At 37.3% G+C, this 19,554-nt stretch overlaps 1 protein-coding gene across 2 annotated transcripts in view; it reads right to left on the bottom strand.

Annotated features, from left to right (window-relative positions):
* Positions 1-19,554, bottom strand: part of LOC149805351 (tetratricopeptide repeat protein 27-like) — a 121,540-nt gene that overhangs the window by 41,058 nt on the left and 60,928 nt on the right. For both annotated transcript variants that reach the window (XM_089949529.1, XM_089949538.1), the window contains exons 16-17: positions 14,377-14,475; positions 11,824-11,876 (exon numbers count right to left, since the gene is read on the bottom strand). In XM_089949529.1, the coding sequence (XP_089805655.1) occupies positions 11,824-11,876; positions 14,377-14,475 (152 nt within the window). The remainder of the gene's footprint in view (positions 1-11,823; positions 11,877-14,376; positions 14,476-19,554) is intronic.

Here is a 19,554-nt window from a genome sequence, read left to right on the forward strand (position 1 = left end):
TCCATATACCCCAACTCTCGTCCGGACTAGTAAACTCGGCTAAGTTTTCCTTATACGCTACGTCAACATAAAACGAATCAACGGCTACTCTAACCGCGGTGTCGGGAAATCTATTTATCATCGAGAATAAATTGATAGCGGCGTAACCCAGCATAGACGCCCTCAAATGCGGATACGCGGGGCTGTCTCCATCAAAGTAGGTAACAACTGTACCCAACTTTGTTCCATTGGACAAAAAAGCTGTTTTGCAGTTTACGTATCTATTTTTTGCCACTGCGTCCTTGATTACGAAATCATATTCTGCGTCATCTATAATCAGCCGTGAGCAATATCGTTTGTAGTCGTGGTTTTTTCCACCTTGTGTGAACTTGCCGATTATTCTTCTACCGAGATCTTTTGCCTCGCGGTTTCGTTGGTTGAATATCCTCCTGGACCATTCGATGATATATTCCTCGTCGGCATCAATGTGTTTTCTAGATTCGTCAATTATGCTATCTAGACGCTCTGGTTCTGGTAACCAGACTTCAGTCTGTGCCCGGTATGATATAATCGCGTCACTGACAATCAACGAAACTAGCATGCCACAATCAATCATATACCGTAGCAGCGCTATTGGCAGCCACTTCTTTTCAGCCATGTGTCTACCGATCCAAATATAGCAACAGCGATGAAGTCCTGCCGCGAATTCAAATGATACTATGCGAGCGAATCCGGTTAAATCAAAATCAGGCAGTGGTCCATTAATAGCAACACGAGTCATTTCATGTCTGGGGTGTCCAAATCGTTTGAAATACTCAGCGGCGGATCCATACCCGAGAAAACTCGCTGGATAACAGGCAACCATATCAACCGAGATCATAGCGTCGCGGTTGTATTCAGTGTTCCATAGTCCACCGTGATAGTATTCCAAACAACTGGATTGTACATCCGGTAGAAATTCCCTGCGCGTTGGTCTCCACGCATTTTTCCTTGCTGCAACATGAGCTACAACCGATGGAATCGTAAAACAATTTGTTAGCAGTTGTTCATCATGCTCCTCAAATTCTATGGCGGTTTTTTTCATCCTGTTGTGAAATGCTTCAGTGCGATATAATTCACCGTTTGGTCTTACAAACTGATCAAAGGTATCCGCATCGTTTTCAGCGCTGCGAAGTAACCACACTGATACAGGGTCGTTTTTACACAAGCAGGCAATAGCATCAAATAGTTTCCTCTCTGCGAGAAAACCATCCTTGGAGAATTGTTCTCCCAGGAATTCTTCGGGTATATACTTTACTGTTCTATCCCGTGGAAATATTGTGACCGCGGGCGTCCACGCGTGTTCGTTATGATCAATAATTTTGATTGGGGTTCCCTTTGATTTATATTTTGATTCGTATAATACTTCACCGGTTATCGTTGTAACGGTTATTGGAAATCTCAGCGATGTTTCTAATTTCGCTATGTCGCTGATGGTTGCTCCTCGCTCGCGCACTGTCTTCTCCCATTGGTTTATTTTACTACGTCGTAAATCAGTCAATTTGTTTCCTCGACACGCATTTGTAAAATGCTCTATTACTCGTTCTGCTACACAATTTATCCCCGTTGACTGTTTCATCGGTTTCAGTTTTCCGATATCAGGTTTCTTATTTAACGGGTATATTCCATAAACAACTGCTGTTTCAGGATACGCTCGTTCATAGTATGGTCTGTCAATTCCGGTTAACAATCCTGGCTTGGAGTCGCGGCTGACAATGACTGTTTTCTTGTCGCTGAGAACTGGTTCAAATTTATCACGTATGATCCAATTACCTGATTCCACCCGGACAATGAATTTTACTCTGAAGAAATACCTTTTACCGTCAAGTTGTGATATTATCATTGCTGCGCGGTTGTCGTTCATGGTTGCATCAACAACACCATCAATTCGAAATGTTGACCAACTATGAGATGCACCATCACGCTTGAATTCATTAATACAATCGCGTATTTTATTCAACAGGGTTCTATCGTTTATTAACGCTTTTGGTGCGTCCTTGAGGACTCTATCGAGATTAAACCTAATATTTTTCCAGGGCTTAATTGCTGCTAATCTCTCGAACTCATCCATATAATTAAAACAAGTATTTAAATGAAAGAATATAGTATAATGAATAAATGCAAATGGTTGATGATTGGGTCGATAACCCCGTGCAATAAATCATGTAGAGGTGAATTCTGCGGGTATCATTTACAAAGCGTTCGTAATGGTTCTCTTGGCCCCCTCCCGTGCTTGGTTTGCCACGTTGGTGTAAGAGGAAAATCGCAGTTGTGTATCAATTGTGGCGGAAAGCGATACAGGGAACTAAAACGTTATTATGATAAACGAATAAAAAATGCCGTCATTGACCCCACCTAGGACTTCGTCATCAAAACCCCCCAAGACTATGTTGCAAGGTTTATAATTAAACCAAATAATGAATTAGACAAGTAGTATTATTATACAAATGGACCAAGAGTTCAGACCTCACCCTGTGTTTGTTAATTACGAGGCATCTCGCGACGGCGTTGTTAGAAATTGTAGACTGAAGAAGCCGGTTGGTACCGTAAATAATCACGGATATTTGATATTTGGTGCCGGGAAAAAAATCTATCTTGTTCACAGGGTGGTATATGAAACGTTTAACGGACTGATCAACGACGGTCTCGTTATTGATCACATTGATGGATGTCCTCAAAATAACAGACTGTGTAATCTAAGAGCTGTTACACCAAGTCAGAATAACAAAAAAGGTAAAACAGGGAAGCACGCAAAAAAAGCAAAAAGTGTCAAATCGTTTGATACAATAACGCACGAAGAAAAAATATTTCGCTCTATGAATGCGGCTGGTAAATACTTCGATATTTGTAGTAAATCAGTTCGAGATGTTGCGGAGAATATAACTAAAACAGCGATCTCAAAAAAGACGGGTCACAGAATTCGATTTTTATATATAACATCAAAGGGAGATAACTCGTTTTGTGATAGCGTCGCATGACAAGAGTTACGTCCCTTGAAGTCCAATTAATGTTGCGATTAATTAATCATTTTACGATGAAAACTAATGAAATACACGCTGTTATCTAACAGCTGTATTCTTTTTTTTAGTGTTTTATTTGAGTATTTGGTTTCATTTAAATGCCGTGAAACACCATTAATAAGTATTTAATGGTTTAACGATTCAAGGGAATTCAAATTAACACACACCTTGTGACTGACGCCGCTGTATTAGTCACTTTATATATAAGATGACTCGTTATAAGCCTGGGGCTTTCGAAAGCCAATTCAACTAATCAAAACTAACCCACGCTCTTGACCCAGGCGTGTGGTTGTCTTTTGTTCACAATCATGCAACCGGGTTAATTTAATTGGGTTGCTTTTGATTGGTTGAATTGGCCGTAGAGTTCCGCCCCGCCGTTTTATGTTTGTGCTGTCTTGTGCCGTCCCATCATCCATCAATCATTTCATTGTAAATATATCTATCCTTAATTAAGTACATGTAGTGATGTCCCCCCAAGCATATCTTCTGGGCGGTCTACGATGACGTTTGTCACCCTAGGCCTCCCTCCCGGAGATGTATGTTTTGGGGTTCCCTTGGGCTCAGATGGATGCGAAGGCACCCAAGGGGTTTGTCCTTAATTAAGTATATGTATATGCCTGCAATCTGCCACAACACTTGAGTGGAGATTTATGGCATTGTATTGTCCATGTATGCCTGCAATCTGCCACAACACTCGAGTGGAGATTTATGGCATTGTATTGTCCATGCATGCCTGCAATCTGCCACAACACTCGAGTGGAGATTTATGGCATTGTATTGTCCATGTATGCCTGCAATCTGCCACAACACTCGAGTGGAGATTTATGGCATTGTATTGTCCATATAAAAAACGGGGTCAAAAATGACCCCCAATAATTTTATTAAACTTAAATTTTAACTTAAATTTTATTAAAATTTTTGATATTAGAAATAAGATGTTTATAAGAATATGGATTCCCAAGACATCAATAATATATTAACTGAGATTTCAAAATTAAAAAATCAAGGAATTGTATTATCTGATAGGCTCAACAGCGAGGAAATATTATCCGATTATGAGGCTATAAACGAACAATCGAAGCGAGGGCGTTTTACGCTAGCCCGCGAGTATTCTTTTATAAAACGATTACAACATACAATTAATGAGAACCTGTATGGCAATGACGTAAGCGTATTCATTGGGTTATTCACTGCTTAGAAAGTTTATACCGTTACGAGACAGAGTGAGAGAGAAACTTCAAACGCGACAACAAATGCAAACTGATTTTGCTGTTGGAAGTGAACAGTTATTTGCCCCGGTAACTAAAGCGACTAAGGATGTTACGGCGGTAACTGTACCCGTTCTTGGTGCGCTTGAAAAGATAGCGGCAGAGACAAAACAAACAAAAAGGTCTTTAGAAACACTCCCTGCAAAAATAGCGGCTGCTACAACACGGAGGCCACCACCACTCGCTATAACCGAACCACAAGAACCTTATGTTACAATGGCCGACGAAGAAGAACTAGGCGCTACTGCGAAAAAACCAGAAGAAGAAATACCCGAAGAAACACCAGAAGAAGAAACACCGAAAGAAAAAAAGAAAGAGGGAAATATACCCCGTAATGTTCTTAAAAAGTCCGCAATAGATCAAATTAGAGACATCGACGACGATGAAGAATTAGTTAATTTTGTTGCTACAACATCAACTAAGAGCATTCGAGATGAGTATATCAATGAAGGTTACAAGACAAAAATAACCTCGACGGAGAACTGGGCAAGAATAGTGTATTTAGCGAGTAAACATAGAGACGCATTACCACATCGTGGTGATCCCGATTACGATGAATTCCTCGAGAGAGTTAAGAGTAGAACACCAAAAAAAGGAAAAGGATACTCTGTTGGTAAAGAATCCTACGGCGTTACCTGCCCTAATAGTGTTCTCAGTGATATATCACGGCTGGAAGTACTAATCGGAGGAAAACGAGCCGGAAATAACTCTACGGAAATAATCAACGAGGCCGCTGATATTTGCAAGCGGTTATTTACAGGCGGTATTATGGACATTAATGCATATCGAACGCTCATAGACAAGCTCGTGGATGATTAATTGGAAAACTGGTGTTTTTAATAAGGATGATCATACACTACAACCACGATAAACCAGTACTCGTCTACGTGGTAAACTCGCGATTGCCTGTTTACCGCGCGTACTATGGAGATGGTCTCGGTAGCACCATTGCGGGGTTATTTACAAGAATGGCTCCAAAAGTAGCGCCGTTAGCCAAACAATTAGGAATGAAGGCTATTGATGTTATTCGTGATAAGGGTATTAGTGCTATTGGAGATGTTGCCGGAAAGGCGCTTTCAGCCGCGCGGAACAAACTAATGTCATTGGTGAAATGCAAGAGATTTTCAAAAAGAAAACAGATGCCATCAACGATAGTGATGCCTGCAAATGTCAGTAAAGTAATAAATAACGCCGTGGAAGAAAAATTAGAGTCGTTGGCGACGACTCCGTCGTTGGCGACTTCGCCATCCGCCGATGCGGCAACCAACGCGCTCGTGAACGCGATAGCGGGAAGTGGTCTACGACGAAAAAATCGCAATTGAAAACATCAACATGATAAATAATAGAATGTTTGCGCGTACCGCTGATCCCGCGTTTGATATGGACGCCCCAGTGCGCAGGGATGATTCTGTCCGTGATTATCAATTTTATTCTTATTATGCAGCGCAACCTGACCTACGATCGCGAATTGAACTTCAGGTCCAAGATACCAGTAAATACTTTCTGCCGTGTGAAGCGTTTATCGAAATCGAGGGAGAACTCGTGACAAATGCCGCCGATAATGCACCATACGCAGATGACCATCGTGTTCGAGTTGGCTTCGTCAACAACGGTATCATGGCGTTATTTGAGAGCGCCAGATATCTTATTGACGGGCGAGAAATTGAATCAATAGAACGCGAGGTTGATGTTGCAACGACGATAATTGGGTTGGCGAGATACTCGGATGATTATACAAGATCGGCGGGCCCATCTATGATGTTTGCGAAGGACACCACTAATAACGCTGATCATCTTCAGTACATCAACGTGCTGGTGGAAAAAGATACCGCAATTGATCAGGCTGAAGCAAATAACCCAGACCGCAGAGTAAAACCAGGCGCTAATTTCAATATTATAAAAAGTCTTAACGATAATTACAATATGGGATTCGCAGCACGAGTAGGAATGTTGCAAGGACCACGCCGAAAGTTTTCATGCGCGATTCCACTCCATCACATATTCGGATTCTGCAGAAATGTCAGGAAGGTTATCTATGGGGCTAAGCATACAATCGCGCTGACGCGAAGGGGCGATGATAACAATGCAATATGGCATGCTGCTGGCGTCGCTGCCGGTAAAGTCGTTTTAACTAAAATGGCATTGTGGATGCCGGTGCTGACTCCATCAGTTACCACGGAAGCACGATTGTTAGCATTTATGGAACAGGGGGGGAAATCGTTGTTGAGTTGGCTAGCGGTAACAACTGATGCTAAAGAGGATAACGTCGCCGATACGTTTACATGGCACTTGGCGTCAAAACAGGGTGTTTCAGCCCCGCGTCATATATTCATAGCGCTACAGAATAGGGAACGATTGGGCAGTCAAGAACGCAGCCATATGATATTTGATCAATTAGGAGTCAGGGATGTTTCGCTGAGAATAAACGGACAACAGGAACCATCCGAGGACATACAGCTTAATTACGGCGACAACCATATCGCACGTGTGTACCATCGATTGCTGTCGTACATGGGTCGTGATCAAAACGTCGACACTGGTTTGCAAATATCGCAACTTGATTTTAAAAACCTGTATCCGATTTATTATTTTTCGTTGGAACATCTTGATTTAACGAGACAATCCGTCGTTGATATACACTTCCGAGCTCGTATAACCCCGGGTGGTGCCGATTATAGAGCGGTTGCTGTCATTCTCAGCGATAAATCAATGCTGCTAGAAGGTGTTGGTGGACGAATGAGAATCGTTGATGCGCCAGTGGAAAACATGTAATTGAAAACACAAACGCGTTTACAATAAAATGTCGTATAGTGTCGTCAGTGTAGAGTTGACTAATGGTCAAGTCAAGAAATTACGATCAAAGTCGGCTAAACAATGCGGGACCACAATAACGCTGAAGCCGTCACAGATGGCGGGTGGTAATCATAAGATATCGTTGACGGCGCGTCAAATAAAACATTTCAATGATGCGATGAAGAATAAAAAGGGTGTTCAAATAGATTTTTCAGCCGCAGCAATTAAAAACATGGAAAAGACCGGTGGGATATTTCCGCTGTTAGCTGCGATTCCGGCATTGATTTCCGCGGCCGCACCAGCAGTGGCTAAGGCGGCGGCGTTAGGAGCCGTTGGTACCGCGGCGGGAATGGCATTAAAGAAGGCAACCGGGAAAGGCTACAAAAAAAAACGACCCGTGGCCGGAAAGGGTCTAAGACTACCGGGAACCCCGTATTCATGGTACTCGGGAAAGGGTCTAAGACTACCGGGAACCGTTTATTGACCCGGGGGTCAATGACTCCAATGTCTAATTTTGATTTAATAGACGCCGCAAACGCGTTAGCGATAAAAAACTTCAGAGGTGTTTTTATGAGGGATCAATTACCGGCGGCACCAAGGAATATTGAAACCGGCATAATTAACCTCGATGGATCCTCCGGAGCGGGAACTCATTGGGTTGCGTACGCGATTGATCCGCGTGCGATCGTCTATTTTGATTCATACGGGTTAGCCCCGCCGAAAGAGTTCATGCGGTATGTCCGGGCGTGTTCAGCCCGGGCGTGTTCAGCCCGGGTTTTTTATTCCACGCTGCCAACGCAGCAGTTAAGTGACCCACCGATATGTGGCCGTGAGGTATTGAACGTACTCGCGGCGATTTCATCATCGCGAAAACCACCTCATGTGGTTGTAAACGAATACACTAGTGGGGTCGTAGAAGCTCAACGGATTTTAGAGAATAACATTTACAATAATAATGATTGATATCTGGGGGCGACCGGTTTCGGCGCTGAAAAAGTCCACGGAAACGCCCGCCACCGATGACATAAAAAAACTAATTGAGGATGAAATCGCTGATATGTTGAATCTAACAAGTGTTGACCCGGGCGAAATAGTTGTATTTCAAGACCGCCAGGGTAAATTGAAATCCGGTAATGTGTCACTGAATGATGTTTTAACACGACAGCGTAATGCCGCCGAGGACATTATCGCGTTATATACCAGCGACGGACGACTCAAACCGGGTAAACATATATTGGAGATAGAGGATATGATAAAATTAGTCCAAGACGGTCTTATAAGGTTAAATGAATTTGTGATCGAACTCAACGTGCATGTGAAAAAAACTACCGATAGTTTTTTTGGGAACCCGACGGTAACCGAACCAAATCTTGCAACAATAAAAAATACTATTTCGGAGTTTACAACGCTGTCGGGCCAATTTTACACGTTACGAAAAAATTTTAACAGGGTTGATAGCGCCGTTGATAAATTCCTTGGTAAAAAAAATACCAAGCCGGATGAGATTACAATAACTATAAATGATATCACTGCGTATAGACAGGAAATAGAAACAATCAAAACTGATGTTGCAACGAACAAAAAGGGTGTAGACTCGCATGAACGGGAAATAGAAATAATCGGCGCTAATGTTGCAACGATCATAAATAATGTAGACTCGCATGGACGGAAAATAGAAACAATCAAAACTGATGTTACAACGATCATAAATAATATGGACGCGCATACACAGGAAATAGGAACAATCAAAACTGATATTGAAGCAAACAAAAAGAGTGTGGACACGCATACACAGGAAATAGGAACAATCAAAACTGATATTGAAGCGAACAAAAAGGGTGTAGACGCGCATACACAGGAAATAGGAACAATCAAAACTGATATTGAAGCGAACAAAAAAAATATAGACGCGTATTGGCGGGGAATAGGAATAATCAAAACTGATGTTGCAGCGAACAAAAAAGGTATAGACGTGCATACATATGAAATAGGAACAATCAAACTTGATGTTGCAGCGAACAAAAAAAGTATGACCGAGAATACACGGGAAATAGAAACAATCAAAACTAATGTTGCAGCGAACAAGAATAATATAGACGCGAGTTGGCGGGGAGTAGGAATAGTTATAACTGATGTTGAAGCGATTAAAGACAGACTACCGAGAATGGCAGAGCAACTCGAAAAAATAAAAACCCCTCATGAAAACATCATCAACACAGTATACACAATTCGGCATGGATCATTCGATTGGACTCCTACACAGAATACAGTAAATATTACCGCAACTGTTAAGGGCATTTATCGATTGACACTGGTTTCAATGATGCAGTTTAATATATTATCGTCGAGTTCATCCGGGTTTAACAATACAATATCAACAATTATAGACAAGAACGCAACTGAACAGTTTACAATTTATGCCGTTGATAGAAATCTAGCCGGGGCAAACATTACATGGTATGTGGAATTTGCAGCGAATCTAAGTAATTAAAAACACTAGCTCTTTTAAAATAAAAATGACCACCAAGGAAATTGAATCAGAGGTATCACCGACGTCACATCAATATCGATTCGATACCGCAAAAGAATTCTCCGCGAACTTAAAAACGCTTTCCGAACAATACCGTGCAAAAATAAAAAAATACCGCCGAAAAATAACCGCCATCGACGCGGTCGTGTACTCAGTGTCGGGCATAGTAGCTGGCGCCGGTGTTATTTTATCCACGGTAACCACGATAGCCCCGATCGCTGTTCCAATCGCTGTCTCCGCAATGACAACAATTGCTGGAGTCGCCAACGCAATCACTAGGAAGATATCATCGTGTTTTCAGAAAAAACTCAACGAGTATACAGTAAAACATCAAATAGTATCCGACGCATACTCGAAATTATCCGGGTTGATCTCGTTATCGATTGATAATTTGTTCGTATCCGATGTTGAATTCTCCACGATGGCCCAGTTGTATAGCTCCGCGATGTCAAAAATCGAGGATTTTCAACTGGAAGCCGAAACCACCTGGTTGTTGAAATTAGACACTAAAGACAACGAATAATTATAATGTCGCTGAACCCCGAAGGGTTTCAATTACTGCAGCGGATCGCGGAGAACACCACTCCGGTACAAACAAGTATGATATCGATAACATCAACGAAACCCGAATTCAGCGTGAACTTCCCATCGCCGGTTCCAGTGAAGGAAATAGCGCTGGCAAAATTGCGAATATATCACAGTTGGCCTAATATTCGAGCGAACGCATTTAACGGACAACAACCTAATAACTCGCTGGTTTTTGCACGGACAAATAAACCCGATGGAACCCCAAACTGGGAGGAGGTTACAATACCAACTGGGTCATACCAAATAGAGCAAATCAATAAAGAATTTCAACGCAGGATAAAATCGATCACAGGAAAGGAATCAAAAATCGCTATTACGGTTCATGAACCGACGTTATCGTCGACGATTGAAATAAGCACACCGGGGTATATGGTTGATATTTATAACAGTTCAATAAGAACCATACTAGGATGGCCTAAGAATCCACCCGCGGACACCCCCCCATCAACTATCCTCAGACACGATAACGGAGATGATGGTAGGCATATTGCTCCATACAACGTAAATATTGCATCGGTGATAGCGATTAATCTAGTGTGTGATGCTATCGAAGGAAGTTACCAGGTAGATACCAAGCAATCAAATCAGGCTCAACAGGGATATATCCTTTATTCGTTTTCACCAACAGCCCCTCCGGGATTTTTAATCGTTGAGAGTCCGATTAATCCGGTCTATATGCGATGCCATGATCGGTTTTTAACGAGAATTAATTTTAGAATTACCGATCAGTCAAATAACCTAATTGATCTACAAGAGGAGGAGTTAGTGATCACTCTGTTTGTAAGATCATAAAGATTTTCATTGTAAGCAGCAGGGGGGGCAATGACATCGACGCGGTCGTCGACGTGCTTACCGGACGCTGACGACGCTGGGGATCGACGCGCAGAAGGTGTTAATTAAACCAAATGACGTTTGGACGATCCCCCAACGACGACGTCGTTTTTTTTTTACCAGGCGCTGACGACACTAGATCGTTGAGTGCAGAAAGTAATAATTAAGCAAAATAACGATTGGACAAAATGTCCGATTCGCCCCCCCTGCTGCTCCAAACGTTCAATTCATAACATATTGCTGATTAAAAAGGGGAGGGAAAACCAAATGTTAAATTCCTAAGATCTTGCTGATAAGAAATGGGGGAGGAGTAACCAAAATTTTCACTTTAAAAAAATTGTCATAGATGTGGTAGAATGATACCCAGATGGAAGTTAATGATGTTCTAATGTGGATACTATATATACCTTAAGCAAATTATGACAGAACGGTACATTAACATAGCATATTCACTGTGATCATATTAGCCTGTGTATCACTGAACTTTCAACCAAGAAGACTCATATTTACATCAGCTTTGTTTATTACATGGCTAAATGCTGTGTTGAGTTTTTTCAAACATATTCCCAAAGGCACTGTGTAAATTTATTCAATCTTATTTACCATTTATGTTTATGAAATGTTAAAAAGTATATGAATGGTGGCATATTCAACAAAATAAAGTCAGTGTGTAACAATGAATTTCATACGAAGATATATCCAAGCTACATGTATTTACAATGCGATGTATGTTTACCTATTCTCTACATCATTTTGTAGATTTAATCACACTTACTTGTCTTTTAACTTGACATAAGCAGATGCCAAATTGTTCCAAGCCTCAAAGTTCTGAAACAAATTATGCACATTATAATCATACATGAAATTAGTATTACCACCAGGTAACTATCCCCCACCTCCAAGTTAGGAAAACAGTTTCATATTCAACCTCAGAGTCAATGAAAAATTCTCTAGTTTATTAAGTCAGTGATATTATGCTAGGCAATCAAAATTCTTTATTTCAATAAGTCAGTTATGCTATGCAAGCTAATCAAAACTCAGAATTTTGGGTTAAGTTAAAGTTTTGAGCATGAGAAAGTTGACATAACCTTGAGGCCATGTATATCTGAAAATAATTAGTTTTTCATCTGATTGTATTTTGATTTTTATTGTAAAGAAATACCCTGGGAAATACAGAAATGTGTTATATCTAAAGAAAACTTCCATATTCCTAACAATTTCTTTTCTCTCACCTAAATATATATTTAAACATATTTATGTTTGCAGAGTAATTAAGGAATACATATCTTTTGAAGTTCAAAACAATGACTATAAAGTTTCCATTACATAAAGCAAGATATATCAGATGACAAAAAAAACCATTCATCTCTGTACTTACTAATCTATTCAAATAACTTTTCTATGACAATGTTCATATAACTATCCATTGATAATGTAGGGTTTTTACATTAATCATAGATCAAGATTTACTTGGTCATTATAAATGAGAACATTATCCTTGGTTTCAATAAATAATGACTCAAATGAATACAATGATTCAACACAGAGATCCTGAATTATGGATTTGAAAATAAAGTTCTACTAGCTGTAAATGTTCTTATATCAGTCTAGAAACTTCCATTCTTATATCTGTCTAGAAACTTACATTCTTATATCAGTCTAGAAACTTACATTCTTATATCAGTCTAGAAACTTACATTCTTATATCTGTCTAGAAAGTTACGTTCTTATATCAGTCTAGAAACTTACATTCTTATATCTGTCTAGAAACTTACATTCTTATATCTGTCTAGAAACTTACATTCTTATATCAGTCTAGAAACTTACATTCTTATATCAGTCTAGAAACTTACATTCTTATATCAGTCTAGAAAGTTACATTCTTATATCAGTCTAGAAACTTACATTCTTATATCTGTCTAGAAACTTACATTCTTATATCAGTCTAGAAACTTACATTCTTACATCTGTCTAGAAACTTACATTCTTATATCAGTCTAGAAACTTACATTCTTATATCAGTCTAGAAACTTACATTCTTATATCTGTCTAGAAACTTACATTCTTATATCAGTCTAGAAACTTACATTCTTATATCAGTCTAGAAACTTACATTCTTATATCTGTCTAGAAACTTACATTCTTATATCAGTCTAGAAACGTACATTCTTATATCAGTCTAGAAACTTACATTCTTATATCAGTCTAGAAACTTAGTCTTAAATCAGTCTAGAAACTTACATTCTTATATCTGTCTAGAAAGTTACATTCTTATATCAGTCTAGAAACTTACATTCTTATATCTGTCTAGAAAGTTACATTCTTATATCAGTCTAGAAACTTACATTCTTATATCAGTCTAGAAACTTACATTCTTATATCTGTCTAGAAACTTACATTCTTACATCTGTCTAGAAACTTACATTCTTGTATCAGTCTAGAAACTTACATTCTTATATCTGTCTAGAAACTTACATTCTTATATCTGTCTAGAAAGTTACATTCTTATATCAGTCTAGAAACTTACATTCTTATATCTGTCTAGAAACTTACATTCTTATATCAGTCTAGAAACTTACATTCTTATATCTGTCTAGAAACTTACATTCTTATATCTGTCTAGAAACTTACATTCTTATATCAGTCTAGAAACTTACAGTCTTATTATATCAGTCTAGAAACTTACATTCTTATATCTGTCTAGAAACTTACATTCTTATATCTGTCTAGAAACTTACATTCTTATATCAGTCTAGAAACTTACATTCTTATATCAGTCTAGAAACTTACATTCTTATATCAGTCTAGAAACTTACAGTCTTATATCAGTCTAGAAACTTACATTCTTATATCTGTCTAGAAAGTTACATTCTTATATCAGTCTAGAAACTTACATTCTTATATCAGTCTAGAAACTTAGTCTTATATCAGTCTAGAAACTTACATTCTTATATCTGTCTAGAAACTTACATTCTTATATCAGTCTAGAAACTTACATTCTTATATCAGTCTAGAAACTTACATTCTTATATCAGTCTAGAAACTTACATTCTTATATCAGTCTAGAAACTTACATTCTTATATCAGTCTAGAAACGTACATTCTTATATCAGTCTAGAAACTTACATTCTTATATCAGTCTAGAAACTTACATTCTTATATCAGTCTAGAAACTTACATTCTTATATCAGTCTAGAAACTTACATTCTTATATCAGTCTAGAAACTTACATTCTTATATCAGTCTAGAAACTTACATTCTTATATCTGTCTAGAAACTTACATTCTTATATCAGTCTAGAAACTTACATTCTCGCCAAGAGACTTACATCATAGTCGAGAGAAACGCATCTGTTGAAAGCTTTTACTGCCACTTCATATTTTTGGGCCGACATTGCTGTACAACCAAATGTAAACCACAAAGGAACCTTGAGCAAGAAGTAGAAATGAAGAGTTGAGTTTGAAAACAATGCTGTACAAATGTAAAAAACATGGAACGTTAAGCATTCAGTAGAAACAAGAGTTGTGCTTGTAAAACATATATTCTCCCACTGAAACCAAAACAAACTAAGAAAAAGTTACAAATTTATTAAAAGAATGGAAAAATTGCTCATTGGCAAGAAAAGCAATCGATTAGGTCATTTATTTATGCATTCAATTATTCTGATTAGATTTAATTTGCCAAATGGTTTTCACCAAAAGGAACTCAAAAAATGTAATGTTTCAGTAGCATGAAAATCTATGCAGGTCATCTAAATATGCTTAAAAACATGCCCACTAAATTGAACTTGTCTACCCAAAGTAGTTTTCGCACAAGCGTGTTAACTGATTTCATTGCAGATCAACAATGGGCAGATATGACCAAATCAAGATGCTTTTGCTATCAGCAGTGAGACCATACAAAATTTTCATTTAAATATTCTATTGCCTAGCTTCTTTGTACCAGTTTATTATTTATTTAATTTGCAAAACTTCTTAAAACATTCGGAATGCATTCATTGCTACTGATAGCAAGGTTGATGGCATTCACTAGGGATTCACACAGAGAGAACAAAAACAAAGAAAACCACAGCCATGGAAAGTTATCCAATAATTCATTAATGTTCGGGCAAAATATTAAAACTGGAGCCTACAAGGTGTAAAGCAAGTGAACAAATCTTTCCGAATTCTACATCAGAATATTTTCAAGAAGCAAAATGCAGGAGAAAAATAACATACCAAGAAAGTACTGAAATCTCTCATATGGCTGACATCTGCATAACATCCAAATGCAAGAGCAGTTGGTCAATTAAACTGATCAGCAGGATGCTTTCTTAAGAAATTTTTCCCACTGCCATTGATTGCATATGTAATGAAACAACATTTTCAAAGTTCCTCTTTTTTTTGGTATCTTTGTCCATGTCTGAAGGCACATCAACATCATTTGTAAACATCAGCCATTTTAAGCCGGTTTTCATAAAGCCACCTTCGGGGAAAACCCCATATTAAATACTACATTCATTTCTGTGAATGACAATTACGTCAGATCACATGGTCACTGTTTATGCTCTGGTCGATATCTGCTATTTAAAGTAACTGGCTCATAATCTCCACTCTCCAAAATGGAGGTCACAGATTTCATTCAGTACTTACGAAGTTTTCACGATTATAATCACAACTATGAAAGCTTCAATAACTTAAGTAAAGACTCTGATACTGATGTAGGCAGCAATTAGTTTTTATAAATTATCAAATTCAGATGACTTAGTGATGTAGATGCGGACAAAAAAACTTGTAAATTTTGAGTATGAGAAATGGCAGCTACGGTTGGTCATGTGGTCACAATTACTTGACGGTGAATAAGTTCTCTCAAGATTTTAAAGCACATAAAAAATTCTTCTGTGAAAAATAATTACACAGCTATAACAATTGGACTTAAATCTTAAATTTTTCCACATATAATAGATTTGTACCAAAAATGTAAAATGGTTAAAATTGCTGTTAAATGTAACATACACTACATTGCTTAACAGTTAACAGGCAGGCCTATGTGTCTGGAGTCAAATAGGTAACAGGTGTTCTATTTATAGCATGCTACACTTTTGTAACTATGCTCTAGGAGGTAAAGAGTTAATACCAAAATACTTTTCTATAACAAAATTTCACATTCTGCTGAACAGTTTCTATGAAGTCATTCTAAAGGCTTTTTATAGCCTCTGTAATGGTGGCTGTACTTGATGGCATATCATTATTATTTTTATATAGTTGCAAGGCCTTTATATGACAATGCTATCTGTTAAATTTGGACAAATTCGTCAAGTGGTTCTTGAAAATAAGTTGATTTAATTTTTTCTCTCAAATTTTTTTAACAGTAGCAATATTTGAAAGAGACCAGCATTACTTGTATAAATGGAAAGGCCTTTATACCAGGATGCTCTCACCAAATTTGGTACTATTCAGTTTTTTTTAAAGAGGTGATGTTTCAGTTATTTGCAAAAACATAAAGCGCCTACTACATGAGTGTACATGATTTGTTTACAAAGTAGTTATCAAACAGCCATTGCTGCACATTTCTAATATCACGTTCAGTCGCCTGCTTTGTTGACAGTTTCTTTTGTTAGTCTTTTGTGAGAGAGTCTATGAATTCATCTACACTGCCAACTTTGGCATCTCTACTTTCAGATGGCTCAAACAGTTGGTTTACTTCATCCACAGATAAATTAAAAAAATCAAAAGTGCTGGCATCTGTGTCTGTTTGTTTACAATAGAAAATAGTTCCTTTATGATTGCAATATGAAGTGTGTGTGAGTGCAATATCATAAAATACTGAACAATTCTGACAATATAAAGTTAACGGAGAAAAAAATGAGCATATAATAATTGACAGTATATTACCATCATTTGTAAAATAAATCTCAAAGGTCTTGATGCCAGAATGTTACCTGTAAAATTGTGTGGAAATTGTTCAAGAGGTTTTGGAGAACAAATTTTAAATAACAATATGAACAGTTGACATACAAGAGACACAATGGAAATGCATGAAAGATGAAAGACAACATTATAAATACTGATGGCATTTCAGACAGGTAAAAAGGATTTGGCTTATATTTAAAAAAATAATTTGGATTACATACCGCCAAAAAATGATTTGACATTTATCCATATAAAATGTTTAGGATTATATCTTTGAAAAATGATTTGGCCTGTATCAATAAAAAGTGACTTGGCTAATATCTATAAAAAAGGATTTGGCTTATATCTATGAAAAAGGATTTGCTTATATCTGTAATACTAAAATCTGATGCCATAAATATCTTCCAGCAGAGTATCATGTTTTTTATTTATTTTCATAGATATCAATATCCATGGTTTTGTTTTTAAAAAACCATTTTGCAGGCATTTGTGGATTTACCTCTAACAAAGTATGCATATATATATATATATATATATATATATATATATATATATATATATATATATATATATATATATATATATATATATATAACACTAAACAAAGCCAACACAGCTAATAAAGCCAAACTGGCTATTATAACTCATCAATGTGATTTGTTACTTAAAGCACTGTCAAAAAAGTCACTTTATGAACAGTGTCATCATTCAAGCAGAACAAAACATGTGACTAACTGCTCTTGCTCAATGCTGTCAACAGTATGTGGCAACCTTTGATGTGCAGTGGAGGAAAGTGGCTCATGATAAAATGTCTGACAGATCAGTAGTAAAATGAACCCCCACTTTGAGAATGATGGACTTTGTGTAATTTGCAATTTCAGATTTATATACATGACAAAGGCTTGTGTCTACATGGAGACTTGATTGACCCAATATTTATTCAATGCTTTTGCCTGAAAATCAGTAAAGTGTGCGCTTTAGTATAGTATATATACACAGTGTTGAATTAGTAAAGTGTATATACAGTGTTCATTTATTACTGTGTACATACATAGTGCTGAATTAGTACTGTGTTTATACAGTGTTGAATTAGTACAGTGTATATAGTGTTCAATTAGTACTGTGTACATACACAGTGCTGAATTAGTACCATGTTTATAGTGTTGAATTAGTGCTGTGTTTATAGTGTTGAATTAGTACTGTGTTTTTACAGTGTTGAATTAGTACTGTGTATATACAGTGTTGAATCAGTACTGTGTTTATACAGTGTTGAATCAGTACTGTGTTTATACAGTGTTGAATCAGTACTGTGTTTATAAAGTGTTGAATCAGTACTGTGTTTATAAAGTGTTGAATTAGTACTGTGTATATACACAGTGTTGAATTAGCACTTGTGCAAGTCTTGTTCTTCTTTGAGATTAACACAAGACTCTAGAAGGAGCTGACATGCTACTAGCTTAAAAGAATTTCCAAGAATTCAATATAAGACTTTCTTTTAATTGCTGAGTGTTAAAAGCATCTCTAATATTATTCAGTGATCACAAGCTTTTCAAATTAGCAGCTGTGGCCATCATTCTGGATGTCAGATTTCCACCAATTTCATTTAACACTAACAAAACATCATAAGACGTCTTCTGGTGGAAACTCCTTGTTGATATGAATTTATGTACTGCCATTGGTAACAAGTCTGACTAGAAAATGGTTGACGAATATAACCCAGTTCTCATACCAATACTGTTTCACAATGCAAAGATTTTCTTTGACAGAGTTTATTACTGAAATAACATGCTTATATTTTAATATATTATCTTATGCATGAAAATCACAATATTTTCATTCAAAATAAGCTTGAAGTGATGTCTACACTAAGCTTGAAGTGATATCTAAACTAAAACTCCAAAATAAGGTTATCAAAGGAAAATAAAACAGACTATAAGAACTTGTAAAATTCATGTAACATAGATGTTGATCGCTTTATCAAAAATAAATGCAAACCCAGTTTTATTTGCTGGAAAAGAGAAAATGGATATCTGACATACATATTTAAACACTTTATATCACACAAGTTAATCCATATTCACTGAGGATAGGAACTGATGTGTATTACTCTTTTGTATCTCTTTGCACTTTTCTTGCATTAGCATAAAACAAGCCTGCAATCATATGTCAGCTCTGTGTAACGCAGATTAACACTGATTTTAGTTTTAAAGTAATTTATCAGTTAATTCCAGCACTTGATCACAACTTGTGGATCATGTCAGCTACTTTTACTGATCATAATTAGGACAGTCAAACTGGTTTCAAGGCCAGATGGTTGACAACTAAATCACCAGTTTCGGAGTACAGGTCAAACATTCCTGATCAAACCTAAATTTGTTATTTTTCATCAGCTTAAGAAAAAATTGCTTTGTGTCCAGAAGTTTTTTGATACTACTGAACATTATTACAAGTTTTGCAAATATGGTGTCCATATAATCAGAGGGTCCTGTTATGTTAGGTAAATCATAGTAGGACAGATAATACATACAGGAGTTGTAAAATCTATTATTGAAGAAATGTTAAATATAGATGACATAATACTAGAGTACTGAAAGCAAATCAAGTGGGGAAAAAAT

Source organism: Sinohyriopsis cumingii, chromosome 2 (genome assembly GCF_028554795.1).
Source record: "Sinohyriopsis cumingii isolate HCF-2022 chromosome 2, ASM2855479v2, whole genome shotgun sequence".
NCBI lineage: Eukaryota > Metazoa > Mollusca > Bivalvia > Unionida > Unionidae > Sinohyriopsis > Sinohyriopsis cumingii.